The sequence below is a fragment of the Wasmannia auropunctata genome, unplaced genomic scaffold (genome assembly GCF_000956235.1).
Source record: "Wasmannia auropunctata unplaced genomic scaffold, wasmannia.A_1.0 LD336111.1, whole genome shotgun sequence".
Lineage (NCBI taxonomy): Eukaryota > Metazoa > Arthropoda > Insecta > Hymenoptera > Formicidae > Wasmannia > Wasmannia auropunctata.
Genome location: NW_012026779.1, coordinates 1801308 through 1828496, shown reverse-complemented (window position 1 = coordinate 1828496; position 27189 = coordinate 1801308). Strand labels below are relative to the sequence as shown.

The window sequence follows — 27189 nt, the reverse complement described above, 5'->3', positions numbered from 1 at the left end:
ATGATATTTAATAATTTATAATTTTTGAGCTTTCATTTTTCCTAAAATTAATCGAGAGAAAATGAATAAACACCTTAAAACGAATAACATAATGTTTGCACAATTTGCTCGACAAAACTAACAAGAATTTCGAAATCTGCAAAATTTGCAATAAAATATCCTTATATTTCTATTTTGCTTATTGATATCCAACAATGTCGGTATTTGTCACATTTTGCGCGACGACGGACGCACAAGTCTCTCTCCGTTCAGTAGCGCCTAAAAAAAAGAGGAGCTGAACGAGACTTACCTGGACATCGAAGTGTGTAGTAGTATCTTGTGGTTGCGGAGGACCTTGTTGTTGTTGCTGCTGCTGCGAGGGTGGTGGACCCTGCGGCGGCGGCGGAGCTTGCGCCCCGAAAAGTTGCGCTGCTGCATGTGAGTGCGGATGCTGTAGATGATGAGTTGGCGGCGCCTGATGATGCTGCAGATGATGCGGCGGTGCCGGCGCAAACGCCGCCATGAAATGTTCCTCGCTGCCGACAACGTCGATTCCGGGTTTCAGCAGCACGACGCCACCACCACCGGCGCTCACGGCCAGTGTGGCGGCGGCGTTCTTCTGAAATTCCTCCTCGCCCGGTGATGGCTGACGACTTCCGGGTGTGCGACTGCAAAACAAAAATGAAAAGTCAATCAATAAGTCAAAGAATGAGAGCAAGGAATATAGCGTAGCTAATTATATGATATTCTATAATTTAGATTAAAATACTTAGAAATATTTTTATAAAAAAGTTATTAAATAATAGATTTGTTTACTCGCCTCAATAATTAATATTTAGTCATAATTGAAACAAGCCTACAAACTGAATAAACGTAAAAACTGTATTTTTCTTTTCTGTATAAAGAAACTGACATGATTTTCCTAAGAACGATTGCAAGTGGCAACCGTAAATGTCAAGGACCTCATTGCAAATGACGAACGTGCACGGTGTGTTCAACAAGCATAAAATTGATTTTCAAAACTCCCAATTTGTGCAACGTATTTCCTAGATCTCTATCTATCCAGCTTAATCTAGTTTAAATTTTGAATTTAGACTAAATTTAACTCTCATAAATATTTAATTCTATTACTCTTTCTTATTCGTAGAATCATTTTGTAGTTGAAGATAAATTTAGAAAAGTTTATTTCCATTATGTATGTTAATAGTTAGAAAGCTCCTAATAAATCCGGTGAATAACTGCACAAAGAAACGCTAAACCCAAGATTCCACGTATACGCAATCGATTACATGTCGTGTAACGGTGCACTTTGCATAATGCGATGCACGTAACGGGATGCAATCCGCAGGTTAGACGACTCGCGTTACTGATCTCGTGAGAAAAGAAAGTATAAACGTCAACAGCGGCCGTCAACGTCACGATGAGTTAATATCATTATCATAATGACACAGAAACTAATAACACTTCTATTGCGTGTATCATTTTCCTCTCCAATCAAATCAAAGAAATCTAAGTTAAATGCGCACGAAATTTCTCTATTAAAACGAAAAAAAGTCATCGTCAGAAAATATTTCACCTAACGTTTTTCTCTTTTATTAATTTTATTTTAGAAAATTAAAATTTAAAACCGCGTGCTCTCGAACGCCCAACGTTTTTAAAAGACTATAAATTATTGAGATTTGAAATAATTGAATTTAATAAAAATATAGAAGTACTACATCGTGGAATGCAAACAAATAGCGCATAGACACAACAAAACGGAGAAACAATGTCGATAACGTCGTTGTCGAGAGTGCTTTCTGCCGTGCTCTACTGATGGCGCAACATTACTGAGAATCAAACGAGCAGCTATCGCGAAAGGAAACGCGAGAGAATATGATGTCATTCGGCCGTGTGTAGAGCATGTCCTTGACAGCTCTATCGTTATTCCATGATAATTACAGTAGAAGCAATATATAAAAAAGTTATATATCTCTATGATAAGATACAGTAAGGGATTTAATAAAAGATCTTTTTGCAACGCTGCACTTGTAAATTATTCAACCACTTATATCTGATATAAATTATAAATTCCTATTATTTCTGTTTTAACTTGTTTAACTTTTTTTCAAGATTATATATTATTTTCTAGAAAAAACGGAAGTAGAGAAAATAAAAAATAAGTACAAAAATAAAAATAAACAGAAAACATTATTTTTCATTTAACCATCTTATCAAAATTTTAATTTCAAGATTAATAAATAATTCTGAACGTTTCAAAAATTACGAAAAATTAATAAAATTAATCATTTGAATGTCGACCGGTGTTACAAAAAAGTATGCAATTCATTGGACACATTGTGTGTATAATGTTTAAAATTAAATAGTTCGACCAACAAAATAGAACTTACTTAAACCCTTTGTCGTCGTCTAAACCGTTTTGAGACGCTAATCCGTTACCCTGTGGTCCAGCATCATCCTTTGTGCTATCAAAGGGACTTGCTGAACCTTTTTCTTTCTCCTTTTTGTCTGCATCGGTATTCTGTGTATAAAAAAAATTTAAATAGCAACTATATATATATATATATATATATATATATATATATATATGTGTACATACAAACATAACTAATACAAAGGTGTTACGCTATTATGTAGTACTCACCAATCTCAGAGAAACCATTCGCGGTTCCAAATCTTTTGGCGTAGTGGGACTCGATCCAAGAACATATTCAACCATTTTAACTCCCAAACCACCTGTTTCGCTGCAAGAAAAAAATACGTTGTCAATGATATCGTTAACGATAATAATACAAGCTTACATAAAACGCTAAAAATATTATAAAAGCTTTCTTTCGGTTAGTTTGACAGGTTCTTTTATCAAATTCATAGACAATTCTTACAAAGGAACTAGCATCCATTTGATAATTTTAAATATCCTTTTAGTCATTTAACGATTCTTTTGTAAAAGTTATATTAGAAAGCCAACTTAACAAAATAAGATATAAGATAATTTTATTGTCTGTACGTAGATATGTAATCCAATTTAAATTCCTAAAGGCTTTTACATTTTTCAGCTTCTTACAAGTTGAAGTTATCAATATCTCGGCATCGGGGCAAATGTCGCGCGTACGAAATCTATCGGCAAAGACGCGTAATATCCGCGAACAAAACAACAATATAAAAACACACGAACCTGCTTCTGGGACTGAGCACGGTCCCGACTTCTGATGCCTGGTGATGATATCCCGTTCCAACTCCCACACGTCTGCCCGTACCCATTGAAATTGGCTGTGACACCGCATGATCTGTGAAGGACAAACATACATGACAATATTTACATAGATTATTTATGTAATCCAGAGCCATCTCTCTTCAAGAAAAAAGATTTGGCACGAGATTCAAGTTTCAGTAACATGGCGAACACTTTCCTTCGATCGGCCGTATATGTTATGATTTATAGAAACCGAGAAACAATTTTCCGTTCTTAGATAGCTCAGCTTGTTCGTAAGATACCTTGGCATATATTTAACAGATCTCAAACAAACATAAAAATCATCAAAAAATTTACCGAGTACTTAAAGGTTAATCGAATTAGATATAAGACATACATGACGATGAAAAATAGTGTTCTTGATACATAAAAAAATACGAGCGTATATGTATGTGTGTATGACGCTCCCGGTACAACTGCGAGTCAATACAAAGGAGGATCAATAGACACAAATATGTATATATAACAAAACCTCTCCCTCCAACGTACACACGAAATACATATCGCCGAGAAGTAGTCCTCTCATATAATTTGTACACAGTTTCGTAACAATTCTTGAGTTTTACATTCCCACGTGCTTCTACTTTTACAAAAACAAATGCAGAAAAATAAAAAAGTTCTTTAAAAGTGACTGAATAAAAAAGTTCTGTTAAGACAAGAAAAAATCTTGTATTACGAAATTTCCCGTAGTTTATTTAAAAATAATTTTCTAAAAATCCAGAGAATTATTCTCTGTGACTGTATTGGATTACGAGCTCAAAAACAAATTTTTTTTTTTCGTTTGCTCTGTGGTGAAAAACTTACAAGGGTCTTAAGACGATTCAGAAAAATAAGCTCCTCCAGTATTAAATTTCGCAAGATATTTTGACTAAATTGATTCGAATTCATGGATAAAAAAGGATCTATGTGAACTCGATATCTGATGACAGATTTCCAACAAGAGAACTCTATCAATACAGAGAGAAACAAAAAGGAGACAGAGAGAGAGAGAGGGAGAATTTATTCAAACAGCAATTTGCTACCAACGAGAAGCAGCTGCGGCCATGAACATTATCGAACGAGATTCCGTTGAGGGCTCCCGTATAGATAGAAAAGTTTTTTCCGCCCTTTCACGTTCGCGGCCCCATATGACGCCAATACAACGGCGCGGCGGCCCAGGTGGACGATCAGTCGGAGGGGGTTGGTGGTCGGTCGGGGTGCTCGCTAACGGGGTGGATCAGTAGGTACGATCCTGGGCGTTGGGACGTTGCCCCTACTGCCGCCTCTGATGCCGGGCGTCTGTCGCCATGGCAACAGCCGCGTTGCACCCATCGCGATGTGACGCACACACAGTGGCCACCACCACCACCGCCGCCGCCACATCCACATTCTTATCCACACCCGCATCCACATCCGCATCCACATCCACATTCACTGTCATTGCCACTACATTCACACATTCACATCAATATTTATATCCATATCCACATCTACATTCAACAGCCACATGCAACTATAGCCACAATCACCCCCGCTACCAGTATACCCTGTTTGCAAAAAATCAAGTATTTCGCGCACATCCGGTGTATACATTAAGCATCATACAAGTTTTAACATTCATTAGATACACGTTTATTCGATATTTTTAAATCACACGAATCACATATGATATTTGTGCATCCAAGATTCAGAGGCATTAATTGTATTTGTGACATCAGTTAAAAGTATAATAAAAAAAAAGGATTGCAAGGAATGTTGAAGTAATCGATAAAAGTATCTAGACGAATACGATTTAAAATGTCTTCAATTGTGAATGTAACAAATGCTAAAATCTATGTGATATCCAATGTGCACGACATGTAACCGTGATATATTCGTTCGATGCAATTGATCTGAAAGTATTTTTAAAAAGTAAAAATAGAATCTAGACATTTATATCCTTATAACATTTTCCGAAACTTTAAAGTTCAAAGACTTCATGAAGTTGATATATTCACTGCTAAATTTTAAGCTTCTCCATCATTTGTAAACTTTTAAAGAATTTAAAAATATATTATAATAAAATTTAGGCACACATTCACACATGCATACACACATGCGCGCGCGCGCAAGCACACAAAATTATATATAAATGTTTTCAAATATTTTTATCTTTTTCAACTTCTACGAAAACTTTATATTGCGCAATCAATCTCCTTTTCTTTCTTTCTCTTTCTCAACTGCATTCAGATCTTCGAATATTTTGCGTTCTACTTGCGTAAGAGTTGCTATTTCAAAAATCAGATTTCAAATCACACAATACGTTTAATATTTAGACATTATAATTATATGTTTTACGACAAAAGGAAACAATTTACGCATTAGTCATCGCAAGCAATCTGATAAGCGCGCTCTTAACTACATTTAAGATATCAACAAAAAGGAATTTCCTGCCAAGAAATTTCCTATACGTTTTCTAAGTGTTTATACGTTAGTATGTATGCCGGTGTACCACCTGCGTTTATTAACGTATCACGTATTTAATCGATCAAACGAATTATCGTACTAGCTGAGCCATTATCATATCACATGAAAACGTCACGCTATTAAGCTATCATAATATAATTGTGGTTAAATTAGAGATAATAACGATTACTTAGGGAAATAATAGACATCTTAATATAAATCAAGATTTCGTGAAATCGCCGTAAAATATTTCCTCCGCATTCAATATGAAATGCAAAATTTTTCTGGGCATTTCTGTTTTTGGCGATCCCCATTTGAGTCAAATCGTTTAAGTTATAAAATATTTTATAAAATTTTTATCAATTTTGTCAAAAATATTTCACCAAAAGTCAAAAACGTAGAATTACGAAATAAATGTGTATCTCGAAAGAATTGAAATAAAAATGATATAGGAAAAGCTTTCAAAATTATTTTCAATTTTAGTCGGTGTTGTCATTTAATCGATCGAGTACGTTGTGAAAAAGCTTGGCTCTATCTCCCCCCCTTCTCACCCTTCTAACCCACCCCTCGACGGAAGGCGATGGCGGCGGCGAGCGAGCTGCGTATATGTATCTACATGTTGTTCTTTTACTGCTGTATCAATCAATAAGCGTGCACGACGTAAAATACGCGGCATCGCTTCGTATCTCATGTTTCTTACACGAATACGTCGCCTCTTGCAACAGAGACATCGGTCTATGAACGATCGATGTACACATCTAACGCCGAAAGCGATTTTTCTGGTCCAGCTTGACAACCACCCTCCGCTAACGATCGTTAAACTAACAACCACGTTTCGAACAATTAATTTCATGCCATATAAGGATATCTACGATTCTAACTCATATCAGTGCAACAATTTGACTTTTTCAACCGTTAGCGCTTCTTGGAATACGTAACGCGTGAAAAGGAAATATTAAGCTGAACACGTCCGTAGCATAGAAATTATTTGAAATTATCATCGATATTGCTGTAGCAATTTAATAGCACATTATTGCACGAACGGTGCTGTGTATAATACCCGGACTAGCGTAGGCGTTCCGCGTCGGCTGTTTGCGGCCCTTGCGCTTAGTCAAACGGTTTCGATTACTCCACTCGACCGTGCTCGAGCTTCGTAAGCACTTCCGTCGCCTGTGTGCCGACTTGGAGAATCCCGCGAACCCGAGCGACGCGGCATCGGCGATGTGCGATCGCAAAATTGTCAATCGTACCTGACGTCGTGCTCCAGGTGGAATCCCGCCACATGGTCGGGTGGTCGCCCAGGTGAAGCAGGGTCCCACCGCCTTTTACACCCCCTTCGTCCTTGGAGCCGCCCTCGTCCACGCCCCAGAGCTTTTTTGTCGAGGGAGCGATCTGAAACACGAAAAAGCAGAACAGGTCGTGAGCCTCCGGAGGTCAGTGAACATCCTGAAGCGCGCGTGTTGATACGAAACTCCCAAGAGTTTCTCTCTCCTCTCCTATATCTATTTCTCACCTTCCCAAACCCCTCCGGGGTGCTCTACCTCTGCCGCGCAAAGGGGATACGAGGAAGCGCCACTTGCATTAGAAAATTAAAAGTTCCCGGCAAGATTAACGGTTTCGTAATGCACCGCATTATTCAATCTAGTAACGCATCGGCGAAATTCTGCTTCCGCGATGAGTGCAACGGTGTAATTAACATCGCGCGTCCCACTGACCCATCGTGCACGCGCGCACAACGCATTCATACAGCTCCGTTCTTGAAAATATATTTACGCCGTGTATTTCGGAACGGGGATAATGTTTCAGGGACAGATGCTGCTCCGAATCGATACCCCGTTGACGTAATTGTCAAGGTATCATTCACAAATGATAAGTTTATACATTTTCATATAAATAAAATTCGCGGAAAAACTTGTAGGACAATTTCAATAATGTACACCTCCACTTTACATGTGTCAGACCTTAAATTTTATTAAATTTGCTACTTGCATTGATGCTATCAGAATTCATAGATTCAAGACACTTAATTTATCCGCAGCTACGCTGCAGAGAAGCATGTGAAGCAATGTTGAATTAGAATGTTAGAAAGAATAAATTAAATAGACGCTTCTTTCTATGCATCGTGCTTTAAGATAAATGTTTTCATATTCAAGCTCGTCCATCAAAGGTTTTATCAAATAAAAAATTTCTAAAATAAAAGAACTTGTGCAATACATACGTATATAATGCAAGAGTCTTTTTATCTTATTTAAAAATTTTTTATTTGATAAATTTTACGTATATTACTTGATAGAGTTTATATGTTTCATATATATAAAATATATATAAACTATATCAAATAATATATGTAAAATTTATCAAATAAAAAATTTGTAAAATATACGTATACACATGTATATTTTATTTTTATTTTATAAATTTTACATATGTTATTTGATATAGTTATATATGTGTATATGTGCGTTCATGATCTTCTCAACACAGATATTCTTTAAAAATAAAATATCCGAGTTCTTCCGAATATGATGCTGAAATGATAGGCTCGGTTTCCGTAGCATCAACTTAACCGCGATCACCACGCGAGTGTTGGTGTCTAAAGTGGATAAAGGCGAATCGTGACCCGGAGCTCGCGCGCCGCACTGATCCCCGACCTCGCCTAACTGAATGCTGGTGACGTAACCTCCGCGGGGAGGTGAGGACAGGGGCCAGCGCCCGCGGATCGCAGGACGCGGGTGCACCGAACGCATGATGCGACAGCGAGTTCAAAGTCACGATGCATCGCTCCTACGCGATCTGTGAATCTGTTCCGACTTTAACTTTCGCGACTCACACAGATCGACCCCCGTCTCTTCTCGCAGCCGGGTGGAATTTACCAAGCTTGAAACGAAAATAGTAGAAAGTGAACTTTCGTTACAACGAAAACATTATAAAAAATCAATTTCTTCACAAATATATTCAGACAATCATTTCTTTCTCTTTTTCCTATAAAAATATTATTTTAGACTCTCAAAATTTAGAGACGCGTAAAATCAAAAGACAAAAAAAATCCACACATTTATCGTTAAATTTATTATTGTAATATAATTTTCTACAAAATGCATATATATGTATATTTATTTATTTATTTGTTTCAATACACGCTTTGTAAAAGTAATTTAATTATGTTATAATAAAAAAGTATGCAGATAATAATAGAACGAAATTTGGAAAAAATATGGAAAAAATATGAATTTTACTATTTAATGCAATGGAATTTGGAATGTGCACTCGATAAAACAGAAAAATTGGAAAAATATGAATATCATTCATGTAAAAAAAATCTTTAAAATTACAAAATACACGTACTTTTATACACATTTTAATTAAAAAATTATAAATGAAATAACTGTGTATTCGGATACGTTGTGTATACTTTTTTATAATCTTCTTTTTTATAATTTTCATGATAATCTGTGAAAAATAAACGAATAATTATCTTTCTATCTAAATTGAGCCAGCAGTTAACTGAAGGTGAAAATAAATTTAGTATAAGTAATAAAAATCTTAAATGTATTTCAATAATGCCAAAATTAAAATAATGTCTACACTTTTGGTTATAAATCACATCTATATATTGACTCAACGATTGTATAAGCAGTAGTAATGTAATCTAAAATAAAGATAATCAAATGTATGTTTAACAATTATAAACTGTAAGTAAAATTGAAAAATCCTTATCCTCCATTTATTAAAGTGATTGAAAATCACACATAAAATGTCACGTCAAATAGCATATTATCATAGAATACAGTTAATTTGCAACTATCATATTTGCAATAAATTAGGAAGATTTTAGATCAAGATTCTAAGTCAACTTCTCAAATGTTAAATAACTTTTGTCACTCAGAGATATAAATGATAATTTAAGCTGTTCGAAAAAATCATTGAATAAAATATTCCATGACTTTCTGATACTCGACTAAAACTAATTTGGCGATAATTAATTAATGCATTCCAACGAGATCGACGGTAAATCAATGGCAATAGGCAAATATAGTGAACTCAAACGTATGTATATTGCGAGTCTGGAAACCGGTTGGACGTCCCACGAGAGAAAAGACTATCCAAAAGGAGCGATAGCGACTGATGTGCCAACGAGTTCGAAAGCGAATCTCCTTTTTAGCCTTGCTCATTGGGCAATGCTCTTCAGCGGCGGATTCGCGTATGTAAAGTTAGCACCCCAACATTAAAATTCCATAGTTCTGATTAGAGTTCCCGCTTCATTTTGAAGAAATCAAGAGTTCTCTATAATTTATAATAAGCTCAGAACTATATTCAATGAATTTTGATAAGTTTACGCCCCATTTTTTTAAATTTAAATTAAAAATTGTTATTAAACAGAACTCTTGTTATAAACTATAGGGAACTCTTCATCTCCTCAAAATTAAGCGGAAACTCCAATCAGAACTATAAAATTTTATTGTTTGAGGTGCTAACTTCACACACGCGAATCACTAATCTAAAGCTGGTCTCGCATAAGATCATGATTATTAAATACACATAAAACCGTTTCTTATATATTCGCACACACAAAAGCCTTCGTATATCTTTCTACAAACTTTTATACAAAAATTAATAGACAAGAAATTAAACGTTAATTAAATTTCCTTTCACTAGTTAATATACAACGTCAATTAGATTTCCTTTTATTAGTTAATCTACATTTTTTCAAAAATTCAGTGTATATTTTAGATAAAAAAAGATCTTTCATAACGCGTATTTGAAATAGCCACTAAGATTAGATACTGTAAACAAAAATAACATTTAATAAAATTTTGAAACTATTCACAGAATATATATGTATACGTATATAAAAGCATAAATTATTTAGTATATCTGAAATAGTACTTCAAAAATATTTTATTAGGCAAGCTCTCTAATATATTTGGTTTTCTTAGGACGACATATATTGCCTCAGGTTCAGTAAGATATCTATTTTCTATGGATTCTTCGAGGAATATAAATCAAACTTTTAAAGAAATCAATGTTTCTTTCATAAAGAAAGAAGAACGGAAAGTTACTGATCATAAATATGTAATTCTCATTATACAAAGAGTTAATTAAAAAATTGAAGAAAATGATCGAGTTTCTGTAATTTACTTCTGAAATTTCTCCTAGTCCCCTAAGCTTTTTTCTGACGAAAAGGAAATTCCTCAAATTCTTTTGATTTCTTTCCAGAAGAATAATAACTATCGAGAGATACCAGCTGGGTACGTTATATCGCTGCTTCGCGTGCAGGCGGAAGAACGTTATGGCAAAGTGATGCGGGGAACGAGGTGGTGGATCTGTCTAAAGGTTCGGTAAGGTAAAGGTAAGGGTAAGGGTGAAGCTCGGTCAGCCGGGGGCGATACGCCGTGAGTATCGACCGCGTCGCCGGTCGCCAGAGACGCTTTTGTACGTTAAGCGCGAACGGAGAGAGAAAGGGAAGTCGGGAAGAGAAATGCATGGCACCAAACGAGAGGGAGATGGAGAAGAGAGAGAGAGAGAGAAAGAGAGAGAGAGAAAGGAAGAAAGGGATAGGGTGAAGAGGTAAAGAGCAAAATAAACGAGGTAAAGCCCGTTTTGCACAAAGTAATTTGCGTCTTCCAACGTACAAAATAATATCGCTTAATATAAAAAAAGACTCGATAATCGTAAGGTCAAAAGTAGAAAAAACTAAAAGTTAATATGATCGTAAGGGAGATGCGAAACATTCTGTTTTATTTTAATCAAAAATTTCAGGTCGAGATTACTCTCAATTCGGCTTCAAAAATATCTGCAATTTCATATTTTCCGACAAAATTCTGCTGGAGTAAAACAGTTTTTAAATTTCTTACAATATCGGAGATTGAAAATAAAGTGAAAATATTGTTGTAGGAGAGGAGAGATGAGAGATACAGTGTTTCACGAAACATGTAATATAACTTGGAAAAGATCCAGAGGAAATCCTTTCGCTTTCCAAAAACTAGAGAAGACTCAGAGAATTGGACGAAACACAGAATAAGAGTGACAATCGTAAAATCTAACAAGATCATTCGTAAAGAGTTGACATAAATTACTCTATCAAAGCGGCGAAGAATGTAACAAGAAAATATGTGACATCTTGTGATTTATTGATCGCTTAAAACTGATTTAAATGAAGAGCAAGATAAGAGTCTCACTTTCCCTTTTTTTCCCTTTCCTTTTTCCTTCCCTTCGCAGTCTACTCTACTGTTGAATAAAGATAACGATAGTATCTTCTAACTCACCCCGATTTTAATCCAGAAAGGGATGACGAGAGAATGGTAAAGAAAGCCGGCAATGGCAACTCTTTGTGAAATTAGCATCGCATTTTAGCATTTTTATACAATTAGTTACAGAGTTCTAGCTCAAAAGAATTCCAGAGTTTTTTTGATCCCTTACAAAAAGGATCTACCGATTAAGTGTAAAAGATATGAGAAAGTATGAGGCAACTTTATATTTTCGTTGTATATGTAAGAATTAATCTTTATTTATTTATTTCAGTTAGAATTAATCCTTTCTGAATTCTAGATAACGCTGGATAGCCTCAAGTTTATCGAAAAGGAAAAAATAAAGAAGCTGTATCTAGTTTAAATAGGCATCATCTCTCTAACAACATTGTTCGAAAAATTTAAACTTTTTTTCTAAATCACGAACGCGACAAAATAATTCTTATAGATGTTTTGTCGCTGAAAATAAATTCGTAGGTAAATGAAATTGCTCGTGACGTGATAGAGCAATTTAATTTACGAATTCGTTTTCAGCCATAAAAAATCTATAAGTCACCTACATTGCATAACTGCTTTATGCAAGAAGTAATAGTTACTATGAAAAAAAAGGAACTTAAATTCATAGGTAGATAAATATAACCCTTTGAGGACCGCTTATGCAATTTGAATCACCTGCATCTAATGTATTTTTTTTACAGCAAATAGGATAGCGGAAAAATAATTGCAATGCACTACTTATATGTAATTTTTCTATAGAATCCAATTACTGCTATTGATTTTTAGTCAAATCAAATTTTTGTCAATAGTTTAAACAAATTATATTTGATAATTTTGACTTCAGATTTTTAATCAGCGACGTTACAAATCATTAGATGCAGATTGTAAAAATCACTTTGTCCTTTTTGTGGTCTAAAATCCATGTCACGGACAGTGTAATCTTTAGACACGTATTTTATTTATCTAACAGTTAAAATTTTTTCCTCTCAGAAATTCTATAGAACCTCGGAAAGACACACAATTCTATTATATCGAAATTCTGAAAATGGTGTTTAACTCTGCAAATGTGACAACGGTCAATCTCACACGTGTGTCACGTTGCTCGCTCTGTTATGTAACAAACGGACGAGGGGTTAGTCGTCCCATTGGAAGTGACCTCGTTAGAACAATCCGTGTATGTTAAGCGGAGAGGAACCGCGAGATCGACTTGTACAGGGGAAAGAGAGATAGCGTTATTATGGACACGTGGACACGATGACGTCCATGCAGGGCAACGAGGGAGCTTTAGCGAATCTGTCATTCTCAAATTACGTGAATCGCGTCGTAATCGATCTCGATCGCTCCCCTGTCGACGAGTATTTTCGCAGAAAATTGTAAAATATCAGCTTCCATTATCACGCGATTCTTTTTCACTTTTAATGGTATGGTAATAAAAATAATATATATATTCTCTTGTACGTAATATATATTTTTTTAAATTTATACTTCTATTGAAATTTTTCAAAAGACTAAAACACGAATAAAGATCGAGACTGGAATTTTGGACTCGGTCTATTTCTCCAATTTCCAATCGATCAATTGTAACATCTCAAACATTTTTTATTCAGTTTGCGAATATTACGTATCTCTAAACCTGCTGCTGAACTGTATTTTTTCTTAAAAATTATCCTGCATAAAGCGCTACGAGTAAACAATCGAGAAAAGAAAGATACGAAGGACATGAAACACGAGAAATTGTCATCCGTATAAAAATTAGGAATTTGATGACTACGATTTTCGACGAATTTTCGGTTGGTGTTCCCTCTCCGTATTAATTTTTAACGAGCCAGGTAATATGCAGAGCTCGACTGTAATCTCAATTTTCGGAATGACGCACGGTAGAACGCTAGATCCGCGTGCTAGAGAATGCCAGCTCCGATCCTCTTTCTATCCAGGCAACAACCAGACGGACTCCGCGCCGCGCCGCGCCGGTTCGTCCCACCACGAGCTCGCGCTTGCCGTCCTCGCTCGCCCCCCCCCCGACCCCCTTCAGGTCTTCAGCGCACTCCCACGTTCTCCTCGACGGTGTGGACGTCGTTAAACTGCCACGGGGCCACCGACCCCTCTCCCCGGTACCCTCGGCCACGGGTCACGGCCACTGTCCTCTAGTCTACCCGCGGGGAATCCGTCGCACGACGAGAGATGAGTCCCGCGCTCTATGGGTCAATACGCGCGCACGGCTCGACGTCGTCGACGTCGTCACGCGTGCCGTGCGTATTTTATTCGCGAGGAACACGCATTCGTCTGTCATCGTGAAAGGTGTTATCATATCGCGATTGTTATCTCGAAGCCCGCAGAAAATTGACGGGCATGATAAAGCAATCAATTTTTCCGCTCAAATCAAATCAACGTTTTTTCACTTACAAAACAAAGTCGCGTTTCAATTAATGTTATGCCATCTATATTAACATTAGACGTATCATTAAAAATAAATACAGTATATTTATACTACGTATTCTTATCTTAAATAAGCCTGTGTCTTATTAAAAAGTTATAATACTCAATTTCTAATATTTTATAAAATAACTGCAAAAGATATTATGCTTTTCTCCGATAAAACTCAGTCCCTATTATTTTTCTCGGATCGAAACGTCTGTATTTATAACACGCGTTACTTTTAGAAGAAAGGAAAACTGATAAATTTTCAGTCGTGGCGGTCTCTTTTCCAAGCCACCAAACGATTATCGGAACGAAGTCGAAGACGAAACAAAGTCCCCTAATATAAAAAATCTTTAGACCGGTATTCATAATCGGTTCTTATATTTAAGATCGTCTTAAGTACAATCTTAAGATGTCATAAGCCAATCGCAGAACCGTTTTAGCATCTTAAGTTATTACTTAAGACAGCCTTAAAGTAAGAACCGAGTATGAATACCGGTCATAATATTTACTTAATGTTTAAAATTAAAATACCGTTCTAATGTTGATCACGTTAAATTCAAACAGCCCAAAATAATCCACAATTAAAAAAAAAAAGGAGTAATAGGCATTTAGGAGTTGAAATTGCGTTACTGAAGACGCTGAAGACCGTAATAAAGATAATATAAAGTTTTATGTCCTAGAAATGATACAAAGTTTTATATCCACGGTACCAAGAATAAATAAATTTGCGTAATTCGATCGCAGTGAATGTAAAAAGAAGGGGAAATGTACCGGACGGCAGAATTTACGCGTAGATAAGGAACTCCGAACCTGCTCCTCTCCGGTCAGTGAAGAGCCTCATGTTCATTGAATTCGCGCTGATAATGAGCACGCGACTCGTCTCTCTCTCTCTCTCTCTCCGCCGAACTTCGAGACTCCAACTCGGCACAACCAACTATCGATTACCGATACTGTTACGCATAAAGTTCAGTGACACGCGTCTATTCCACGATAAACGAACCTTTTCGCACGATCACACGGAAGCACCCTCAGAGGTACCGTAAATTTTCGCGAAAATTTAGAGCTGGGGAAAATTTTAGCGGAATATCGAGAGAAACGCGAGACGCGAATAAAAATAAAAATTCGTTTCTTTCGAAGTGAAATGTTCAACAGATATATTCCTGCATCAAAAATTTAAATTACATTTTCTCTCTCTTTTTTTTTGAATAAAAATGTAAAAATAAAGTATTTAAATATTACATTAAATTTATGAGATTTGATTCGCTTCATTTATCATTTATACAACTGTTAGCATTTCCGTTTGTAATTATTTCGAAATTACTGCTGTTGTTTCCACGTTGTTTCGAGATAAGATTAAAGTCAGAGAAATTTGAAAAGACGCAGATGTAGAACCAAGCTTTACACGGAAAAACTTTCTCGGTACTTCGGTGTAATGAGTTCGGTGTACCGTCTTATATTTCGCAGTTTAGTTCAATCGTAACTACTCGCCCGAAATATATACGCGACTAGCCTCGATGACTCAGATTCCTTTGGGTCTACTGTCCCAGATAAGACGAGGAAATGATTATGAAACAACGTAATCGGAGAGTAATACTGATATTGTGTAATGTTTATCAGACGTAAATTTCTCTTTTCGCACGACGTAACAGCTGACTACGTAACTGTCAGTAACAACCGTCTGACGTCGTAACCAACCTCCGTCAATAACAACTACGACTACGTCAGAAAGAAAGTCCGTCTCGGAATACAAGTATCGTCCATCTCGTCGCGACTTTTATCTCACTTTGCACTCGTCCGTGCACGCGTTCCTATTTCCTCTCTTTCCTCTTTGATCAGAATTGACCTATCAATTTATATGACGCAGGTGCACGATTCTTCGATATTAATTGCATTTAATACAATATATGGTTTACATAAGCTGCGATAGGTAAGAAATAGAAGAGCGTATTTCCGTTGAAAATAGAGATATTAGTAGAATCAGAAATAATTCCGAGAAAAACGAATGTGAGAGAAAAGACGATTAAGTTCATCCCTTGTTTGCTCTCTGACAATACTTAAATTGTTTTCTCTACGCTTTTTCATATCTTGTGAAATCCAAGAATAAATATACGCGAAAATACTCGGGCGATTCTCCCCCCGGTTTCTGATGATTCATCTCGTTATGATTCATTGATTAGACGTTATCGATAATGGATTTGACATTTAGCCTCTAATATGCACGGCTTAAAAGTCACGGCAGATAACGGATTGTAAATGACCAGAGCAAGCGAAATCGAGATTGTGTCTCGGGGTAGCACGAAAGATGAAGTGAATTCACGCGAATCTCGATACCACGGCCAACGGTTGTTTGTCATTCGCGTACACGCGCGCGCGCGACCAGCGCAATATTGTGTATCTGATCCAGGCATCGATACCGGGCTGCGTCTCATTTCCCCTTACATATCTCGTAACACGTGCTCGCGATTAGCTTTTAAAATACGAAAACATCTGAAAACTATTAAAAAGCACGAGATCCCTCATAAAACGTTTCTCGCGGCATTTTTTCTCTGAAATGTACAATATCATAAATGCATATAAAAAGATGTATAGATTATAAGTGCATACAAAAATAACTTTACTAGCTAATGTTAGCTACAAAGGTAAAAGTTAAAAGTTTCAAAGTACGACGTTTGAAAGATATTTTAAGAATGCTATTTTTACGAATGTTTACCCACACACACATTCGATTACAATACGTACATTCTTTATTTAAGAGTCAGCATGTTTAACCTGTAAGTATCGCGTTCACGTAAAGAGACGTTTTATGTTTTTTATGTAACGATTTTATGTCACGTTATTATCAATAACTCTGTTTATTTTTATTTTCGATCTCCTTTTTAGAATATATATATAGGTATATATCAATTTCTTTAATCAATATTCTGCTTTCAAATGATTCTCGTGAAACGCAAACCACGTAAAATGCAAATTAATTATGAATAATAATGTATGAAGTAATAGGAGTAGCATATTCATATGCCATGGAGGTAGCAAGAGAGGAAGTAGTTTTGAAATAATTACGAAAAGCAAGAGAAAAAAAAAGAGAAAGATGAATTACGAACACGTATGCTTGGCTTTCTAACGACCTTCGTCGTTACAAGGTAATAGTATTAGGTAACACTATCACTAGCTATTCAGCTAATAAATTACAAGGTTAATGGAATATGAGGACACTGATAATGGAATAACTTTCAGAAACAGTTCTGCTCAATATTAAATATTTGCAAGTGGATAGACTCTTTGTTTTCTAAACTACAGCTAAATTCCTGTAATTTTCTTACGATTTAAACGTATGTACTTTTCACATTTTCTACTGCGCTTGCTAATCTATCATTCTGTATTTACTTCTATATAAACTTCACATTTCCGTATTTTACTTCCAAACTACTTCTAAAATTCTATTTATTTTTCAGCTATTCGAATTCTATGTTTGCTACTAAATGTCACTATCCGATACAACTATGATATCCGGAGAGTGATTGGATGATGTTATCATCCAACCAATGGAGCTATTGTGTAGCCAGTTATCAATAATAATAAACATTAATATTGTCAATATAACCTGTAATAATTATCATTTTCAATAACACAGCAATATTAATGGATTAATATACTATACATAATCAATTACAAAGCTTACATACATAATCATAATTTCTGATTCGTGTCTTTTTATTCTCTGCTATCATTTTATTGTTCGTAGGTTTTCCTCCACCTTTTTACTTTTACTTCCAGAATTAAATTAACTTCAATATATACGATAAATTATTCACGGTAAACACGAGCAACAACTCTACTATCCTACACTTTCCTGCATTTCTCGATATATTAGTTTCCTTCTCATTCTCCATTCAATAAAAAAATCTCCTGATTTTATTGAACCTTTCCGTCCAGGTAAAATCTAGAATGATCCAGTTTGGAATGGAAATGGAAGTAAACATGGAGCTACCTGCTATAACGATGAAGCTAGGTGCATTACGGAAAAAGCACAAAACCATTTCCGTTGAAATAAAATCCCTTTTTACGTTCAATATAACAAATTAGATAGATAATTTATAGAAGTGGTACATTTTAATTTGGGTCTTTCATAGATGATCCATATTGTTCTATAATTCTTTCTCTTTCTATTTTCCCAAACGTTGTTTAAATATTTACTCTACGCAAATGTAAGAGTGCTACCGAGAAGAATAGATCTCGCGACTGCATCGAATCGCTCGCAAAGTGACATTTCTGTCAATCGAACATCACGAGATCGTGAAAAAGCGTAAACACGCGGTGTTACACGCTTGACGCTACGCGTTACGTCTCTCTCGGGGGACGTGGCGAGCGTACGCATTGAATTGCCGGTGGAAAAATAACGGAAGAGAGGAATCGGGAACAAAGAAGATGCGGGCGAGAGGAACGGATCTACGCGGACGCGCACAAAGAGCACACCGAGTATACGTCGCGTTCGTTGGCCGCGCGCGGCGAACATAACCTATAAACATTAACCGCCAGTCGCGGAGGCGAGGGCAGGCAAGCTAGGCTAGGCCAAAGCTAGGGCTAGGCTAGGCCAAGTCTGGCCAGGCGACACGACGCCACGGCGCGGAGCGGCCTGGCGCGTCGCGGCGAGGCGGGCGCGGTTTCGAAGCACGGCCGCACGACGTCGAATCGCACGCACGCCCGTTCGGCGCGACGACGACGACGACGAGGACGACGACAAGGACGACGACCATCGTCACGTAAACGATGACGAGAAACGAGATGCGGTGTGATTGATGATAATAGCAATATACCATGTCCTCCACGGATCCCGTCAGATCCTTCATGTCTAGCGTGGGGTAGAGAAACAGATTCCCCGGCGGTTTCATCCAGTTGCCTGTGCTCTCGCCCGCTCCCTGGCCGTAACCGATTCCGAAACTCTCCACTGTCTCCAAGGTCGCGGCGGCGGCGGCGGTGGTGGCGGCGGCGACGACGGCGGCGGCGGTGGTGGCGGCGGCGGCGTCGTCGGCGCGGTGCGTCACCTCCGAGAGATTCACCGTTAACCCCGTGGTAGTACACTGAACACGGCAACGCGTAATACGAGAAACTCGCGGGTGACACGCGGCGGCACTTTTTTCTCCTCCTCCACCTCACCCCGATGCTCCACGTCGTCGTTGTCACTACACGCGCACTACTGTTGTGCCCGGCGGATCGGTGGCCGGCAATCGATGGTGATACGACAGCGGCGGCGGCGGCAGCGGCGGCGTTGGCGGTGGCGGTGTCGGCAACCCCCGTCGCGGCGCGCTCAACACCGAAGGCGGCGGCGGCGATCGACGACGGCGACCACACGGACGAACGAATCGCACGGATACAAGGACGACAGCGGTGGCGGCGGCACAGCTACCCCACCCCCGGAGCGTCGCCGTCTCGCGTTTTCGTCTCGTCTCTTCTCGTCTCTTCGACCCTCCACGCGCTTACTCGTGCACGGCGGATCACGTCGTCGATGGTGGTCCTTCTATTCCTTCCTTCCTTCCCTCTCTGTCGCGCGCAGCAGACCGGAGCAGAGTCGCGCGCGAGCACAACGTTATTGTATCACCGCCGGCCAAACAATGCGCGAATCGCGACGCAAACGCGCGCGCGACACCGGGAAGAGAGACGACGAAAGAGAGAGAGAGAGAGTCACACACTATCACCACCTCGCGTACGCACCTCTCGGCGCGACTAGCGGGCGAGGAGAGAAAGAGAGATGGCGAAAGAAGGAGACGCGGAAGGAAGGCGAAAAAGCGGCGAGACTACCGCTGTCACACGCGCGCACCCTTCGTCACTTCGACACTTCCGATACCACCGCCTCCTCCACCTCCTGCACCACCCCCTCTTCCTTCTTCTATCGCGTTTTCCGTGACGCCTAATCCGCGTTTCTTTCCTCACGCTCCCGTGCCCTCTCTCTCACTCCTTTCTCCACTCTCGCGCACACTTTGCACAACTTCACTCGCGTATACTCTCGCGCGGTCGCGCCGCTTATTTACAGAGGGAGCGAGTCGAACCGATTCGATTGTTCTCGCGGCAAAGCGCACGTCTCCGCACGTCCGTCTCCGAGAGCATTCCTTAACGCGCGGCGAAGCGCCGTCCACCCCCGGGACAGGCGAGCTCTGGGACAGGCGTCTCTCTCGGTCGGCTGCCGTCGTTCCGTCCCTCTCTCGCTCCTCACTCTCGTTGACCGCGCGCCGCGGAATTTTCGTCAGCCGGGCTCTGGCGCTTCGTCGGACGGAGACTGCGCTCCGAAACCGAAACAAAGAACGACGCTCCCGAGCGGGGCGCCCCTGGCGGTCGCTCCGCCAATCCGCCGGACGCGCCGCGCCGCGCCGCCGTCCCGTCTCGCCCAGCGCAGCGCAGAAGCGTGCGCTCCGTGCGCGGACGGAGCCTCTCCGTGGCTCTCCTTACCGCATGTCGCGCAACGAATGTAAAGCCAGTAATAAGTACTGCGTGTCTTGGACGAGAAACGTGAGATGCAAAAGAGTTGTCCATTGCCACACGATTAAACGTAGATACGCGATTTAGTCTCATATGCGGCATCGCAGATCCCGAGATGAAAGCATGATCGATCAGAGACGACAGGATTGCGTATTAAAAAATACCAAAATAATCATTTGGAACTTATAGTGGATTTTATATTTCTTAAATATACCTATAGGTCTATTTTGTATTCCGAGGAGCAACAGCGGATAAAAAGAATAAAGAGATGAAAATTGCTCGATATATTTTTGCACTTCCATAAATAAATCAAGGGTGTATTTATAGATTGGAGATGTAAAAGAAGATGCATATAAATGCGTAGCTCGAAATACGTTCTAAAAATTTCAATATCTTTCTCTTTTGTTTTAAATCAGTGAATTATATGTGAGTTTGGAATAAAGTAGCGAAGGATAGACCGTTGGTGACCAATTAATACACTGACACATTTAAATGGTGTACAATAGCTATTAATAATAAACAATATATCATTAACATATAAATATATTTAAATTAATTTCCATCGTGTATAAGTAACGTACGTACAAATTAATTCAAATTCGAATAAAATTAAAAAATTAAACGAATTTGTTGGCTGAAACATTTTCTAAAAATCTGTCAAATTTGTCTAAATAAGAAGTTATGCAAATATACGAATGTTATTGACTAATTCCGTTTTAATGTTTTACATTAAAACATTAAATATTAATGATATAAAATTTATATATTATATATAGAAATCCATCAACGGTTTATCTCAAATTGCATTAAATTCAATTATGGAGATCTGTAAAACAGGGACATAAAGTCTTTCACTTCTCACTTCGAATCGTATACAATTTGTCACGCATTCGTACAACGATGGCGTTACTCTCACTGCAAATTTATATTTCATACACGAAGCGAAAAATATAATTCGATATGGCAAATAAAGTATGAGACACGTAATATCGGGAACGACAGTAGATTTATTCATAGGTCAAGTGATTCGCTTTCCTCGCATTATTGAACGGAAGACATGCATTTAGATTGGGAGCCAATGTTGCTGGCGAGATTTAACATTGTTGTATCAGATAATGATTTCAATTATAAATAATTCTTTAAAACATATCGATTATTTTTAAGATATCGAGGTAAATGTAATACCGTAATATTTTCCAACTGGTCATCACTTTCAATAATTTTGCAATAGCCATTGCAAAAACATATTTTTTTTTTTAATTCCGTTTGATTACTGAAAAATGCTGCGATGTCATAGTTACATCCGATAGTCATTAGTTTGTCTAATTTACCGTTAACATATTTGTGTCAATATTAGATATGACAAGACTGAATATGATTGATGTCGAATAGAGTAATATGTTCATCCGACAAATTTACTAAATAAACGATTGGACTTTTTTCCGATTTTTAGTAAATATACCGAGAACGCTGAATTATCTCTGATTGAAATTCTCTAACATAAGTAGAAATAAATCGCTAATGATGAAATATGATTACTATAATCATATAAATTTGAAATTATCAGGTACCTAATTACATATCTTGCCAAAGAAAAATACAGCAGCGCTATATCATAGTTATACATTTTAATTTGATACTCGATACTAAAACTTGTAAGTCCATTCGTACACACAAAAACAGCGATAATCAAATTCTATGCTAATACTTTATATCAGTTATTTGCGAAATAACAGGTGCGGTAAAATAAAAATTGCCGCGATATATTTTTCTACATATTTTCGACTTGTATCATAAATTTTCGTGAAATACGTGCAACAAAAGTCTTTAAAAATGATAAAACGAAAATTCATTCATAATCTATCAGAGTTTCAACCCTGACACAGTTTTTAACAAAGGTCTCGATTGGCAATTTATATAAAAATGTAAAATTGTTGAATCATATCCTTCAATCGAAAGATATAGCATATTTAGATTGATTATATACAAGATTTGTATATAAATTAAAAGATGCAGTAATTTCATATTTATTACAGATAATTTATGACGAATAAGTTGTGTATTGATTTCGAATCTTCAATTATTCATAATCTTCATTAATAATTGTAAAAAAAAAACCAAAAACATTTTAAATATTTTAAATGTCTATCTAAAAAATATATATCATATCTATTATTTTCCATAAAGCAAGAAGTTGATTGGCTGCTGTATTGTTCTTTATTGCGCGGGACGCGGTTTTTGTGTGCAAAAACCAATAGCTTCCAATGGAAATTTTATCATATGGAAAAACTTACCTGTCCATTTCTGAATTGTTGTTGTTGCTGCTGTTGGTGATGAAAGAGAGCGACCTGTTGTTGAGCAGTCATCTGATTGTTTAGATAAACCAAATGTTCCGCACCAGGTGCACCGCTCTAGAAGGAAAATGTGAAAGATTTGTATGAGTGTATAAAAAATGATTTACATAATAAAGTTTAGAATAATTTTTTTTACAAACTTGTAAAAGTAATAAAATAATAAAATATAATCGTTAACATTTATCACTTACTTTTAATTGCATAGGATGTATCTCGTAGGGTACATTACTCAAATGTACATTGTTCATAGTTAATCCCAGCTGTTGAGACTGACTTTGTTGTGGTACACCAAGCTTAGTCATAGAATATTTCCATTTCTCTTGATTCTGTAAGACAAATTATTTCAATTGTATTGTTCACTGTTTTATCACTACATTAATAACATCGTAGCATAAACATTTCTATTTATTACATATAGAAAAGCGCAATATACACGTACATAAATTACAATTGTATTATTACTAAATATATATGTTTCATTGTTTCAATATTTTCTTTAAATATGCTAAATTTGAAATGAAATAAATTTTTGGGGGTGTTAGATAGCTCGATAAGCTCAGTATTAGAGTAGTTGAATGTCATTAAAAATTCAAGTTTCATAGACTGTACCAGAATGGAATTCCTAAATTTAGAGAATCCTAAATATGATTCTTACAAAGATTCTTACAAAAATTCATACAAAAATTTCTTCAAAAATTTAGAGTAATTGGATGTCATTAAAAATTCATATTTCACAAACTTTGTATCAGAATGGAATTGCCAAATTCAGAGAATCCCAAATATGCAAAGATTCTTACAAAAATTCATAAGAAAATTTCTTCAAAAAATCTTACAATTAATGTCAAATATAAGAGAACAGCACAAGATTAGAAAATATTCCACTTTGATAGAAATAAAGTTTGAAAAACATTAATTTTTAATCCCAAATTAGGAATAAATAAATTGTGATATTGCATTATTCCTTGGAAGACAGAAACTTCCAAACATTAATAATAATAATTTTAAAAACAAATTCCTTAAAAACAGAATTGAATAAGAGACTAACGAGTTCATCTATATGATGAAAATTACTATTATAACGAAACTAGTTCAGAAGTTTTGATTCGCTCAAAACTACATGCAATAAAGCAAACAGGTATGTATTAGATTTTGAAGCTTTACTGAAGTGTCAAAATATCATATTAATAGAACGTTTAATCAACTGATGTGCATTTTGTCATACATACATTATCGACGATAACGTCATCCGCTAACGCCCAAGCTCTTGGAGCTTGCTTTGCTTGGAAAGTCGAAGATTGGGTGTTAAATTCTGGCTCCGTAGGTCGTTGAAACACATAACCAACCATAGCATCGTCTTGAGTTCTACTCACTCCCATCTGATGTGTCTGACCAGGTTGGATTCGCATATTATCACCACCAGCCATAATTTGCCCACACTGATCTGTATCCTAGTAAGCCATACATACCAATGATTAGTAGTGCCCCCCACGACATATTTGATGAAAGGCTTAAAAGATATAACAACATTCTTTTTCATGCGACTATAACCAAAATGATAAACTTCACATTTACAATTGTCTCAGTAAAACTTGGTTACACTTCTACGTATAACTTTTTTACGTATAAATTTTTAATTATCAAATGTCACATTAAAAAAAGTTCAAATTCAAATTAAAACGTGACATTAAACGTAACTGCGATTCGACTATCTTCGTACTTGAATCTTTATCCCCCTTATTCGACTAAATTTAGTTGATCAAAAATTTGTTCATAAACTAAGTTTTCCCACTTTTCAATCGTTAAAAATTTGAAAGTTACTAATACGGTGGGCATATATCGAAACAAACAAGAATTTTTCCAATTCTGCCTCTAGCATCTCCAGTAAGGAGAAGGTTATTATATACATATATTGTTTTCACGCGGTCACTTCGTATTCGAGCCACTCGGCGCATTCCTCTCGCGCGGCGCACAGGATCGGAATCAACGTTCCCGTCGACACTTGTAACACTCATGCTGACATTTGCAAACGCTCGTATTCTCAGCACGACGGCCGCCGTCGAGGTTATGGCGGCCCGATCTCGTGCGCCGCAATTGTCGCAGTCACGCTCGATTCGCGGTCGGCGTGTTCCTCCGTGATCCCGAGGGGAAGCCCGATCGGCGAGGAGACACAGAGGAGAAAAAGAAATAGAAAAAAAAAGGGGAGGACGAAAGAGAAAAGAAGCGGACGAGCGGTATGTACCGTGGGTATGTGGCCGTTGGCGGAGGTGTGATGCAGCTGCATGGAGGATGCCGGTTCGCCCCCGGCGCCTCCGCTGCTCGCGCCGAGCCACTTCATGTCCTCGTGGTGTCAGGCCGCGCCGCTGTCCCCGGGCACGGCGAACGCGGTACGGCCGTACGTGCTGGGGGATGCACCCTCGACCTCGTGTAGGTTAGCTCTCGCGCGGGCAGAGCCGGCGGCGTCTGGCGAGATGCCGTGGAGGATGCCGCTTGCTACGGTCGTAGCGCGATCATGTTCCGTGGGCGCGCGCTGTTGTTAACGGCGGCACATCCTCACGGCGGCCGTTTCCTGGTCGACGGCGGCGAAGAGGAGCGAAGATGAACGGCGAGAACAATGACGAAGGCGACTACGGCGACGACAACGACGGCAGCGGCGACGACGACGACGACGACGACGACGACGGCGGTGAGGCGGCTGCGGTTGAGATTGCCGTTGCGGTTGCGACAGCGGCGACGACAGCGGCGGCGGCGACGATGACGGCGATGATGACGAGCGGCACGCCGATATCAGCCCGAGAGAGGCCGGAGAAGCGTATTTACCGAGCTGCGAGCGAAAACCAGACAGTTACAGCAATGGCAGCTGCGTGCAGCTCCGGCGCGCTGCTGCCGGATTTTTGACAACACTGTGTGTGCCTGGTGTGCGCCGGATACGGAGGGAGGGAGGGAGGGAGGGGGAGAAAGAGAGAGAGAGAGAGAGAGAGAAAGGGACCGACAGACGGAGAAAGAGAGAGAGAGAACACAAAGGAAACCGTCGTGAACGGCGGGCGCGCACGATGACCGCGGGATCGCTCGTTCACTCACTCGCTCGCACACACACGCTCGTGTCGCTCGCCCGAGCGAGATCCTTGGCTGAGGCGACGAGGCACGAGGACGGACCTGACGCACGTACGCACGCACGAACTGACCGACCGATCGAGTAACCGACCGACCGACCGACAGCACCACGGCGGATACGATCGCGAAAAGGCCGAAGGAAGGAAGGAAAGATGAAACAAGCGAGAACTGCGTGCACGAGAAAGGAGAGAGGGAGCGGGAGAAAGGGAGGCATAGATCGTGCGCGAGAGAAGGAAATGACGGAACAAGCGAGCGAGCGAGCGAAAGAGGGGGGAGAGAGAGAGAGAGAGAGAAAAAGAGAGGTGATACAGAAAATTCGCGAGACTCCGGAGTCTTCGTCTACGACGTGTGGCGAGAGATCTCCGAGAGATCTCGGTGAAGCGTTTACCTCGCCCCTCGATGGACACTTCTCGACGACGAGGATCAACCGTCTCTTTTCTTTCTCTCTTCGCCCGCGCCTCCCTCTCTTTCCCTCCTCACTCCGTCTATAACTCCCTTTTTCCTCCTGTCTCGGCCTGTCGCACTCTCCGTCTCGCGATTCTCCCTCAAACACACACGCACACACACTCACACACGCGCGCGCCTTCTTCCTCGCACGGTCATTTCGTTAAAACTAGGGCTTAAAATACACTATTCACAGGTATGTACAGCCACGCGCGGGCCACAGACACACGACGTGCGTCCACCGGCGTACGCGTGTTTCGCGCGCAAGGATGCTGCGTGCGCGATTTTCGTGGTGGGAGGCGGCGGCGCGGAGGAGTAGCGGCGAGGAGGGGGGAGGGTGAAGGAGGAAGACGGACGGGCTATGTGTCATGCTGTCTCGCTTTAGCCTCGTAATAGCGTGCGCTCGTACCCGCGTCTCCTACGCGATTTACAGTCTCCCCCTCCTCACCCTCTCTCCTTCTCTCACCGCACACCGTTAGAACGAAGA

General features: G+C 39.0%; 1 protein-coding gene across 1 annotated transcript; it reads right to left on the bottom strand.

The window, feature by feature from the left end:
* LOC105449027 (maternal protein pumilio-like) lies at positions 1-25580 on the bottom strand. The gene is made up of 9 exons (XM_011688007.1): positions 25387-25580; positions 24374-24595; positions 23339-23473; positions 23088-23204; positions 6907-7048; positions 3155-3266; positions 2624-2723; positions 2370-2500; positions 1-647 (listed from the first exon to the last, which is right to left on the bottom strand). Exons 1-9 carry the CDS (start codon positions 25480-25482, stop codon positions 179-181), a joined length of 1524 nt encoding a protein of 507 aa, XP_011686309.1. The 5' UTR covers positions 25483-25580; the 3' UTR covers positions 1-178.
* Positions 25581-27189: the final 1609 nt, after the last annotated feature.

What these genes read in the sequence shown, in the direction of transcription:
- LOC105449027 (XM_011688007.1), bottom strand. Translation starts at nt 25,482, where the DNA reads ATGAAGTGGCTCGGCGCGAGCAGCGGAGGCGCCGGGGGCGAACCGGCA. An exon ending in CACCTGGAGCACGACGTCAG is followed by an intron (nt 3,267 to 6,906) that starts GTACGATTGACA and finishes TGTCCTTCACAG; the next exon opens with ATCATGCGGTGTCACAGCCA. An exon ending in GACGACGACAAAGGGTTTAA is followed by an intron (nt 648 to 2,369) that starts GTAAGTTCTATT and finishes TTTGTTTTGCAG; the next exon opens with TCGCACACCCGGAAGTCGTC.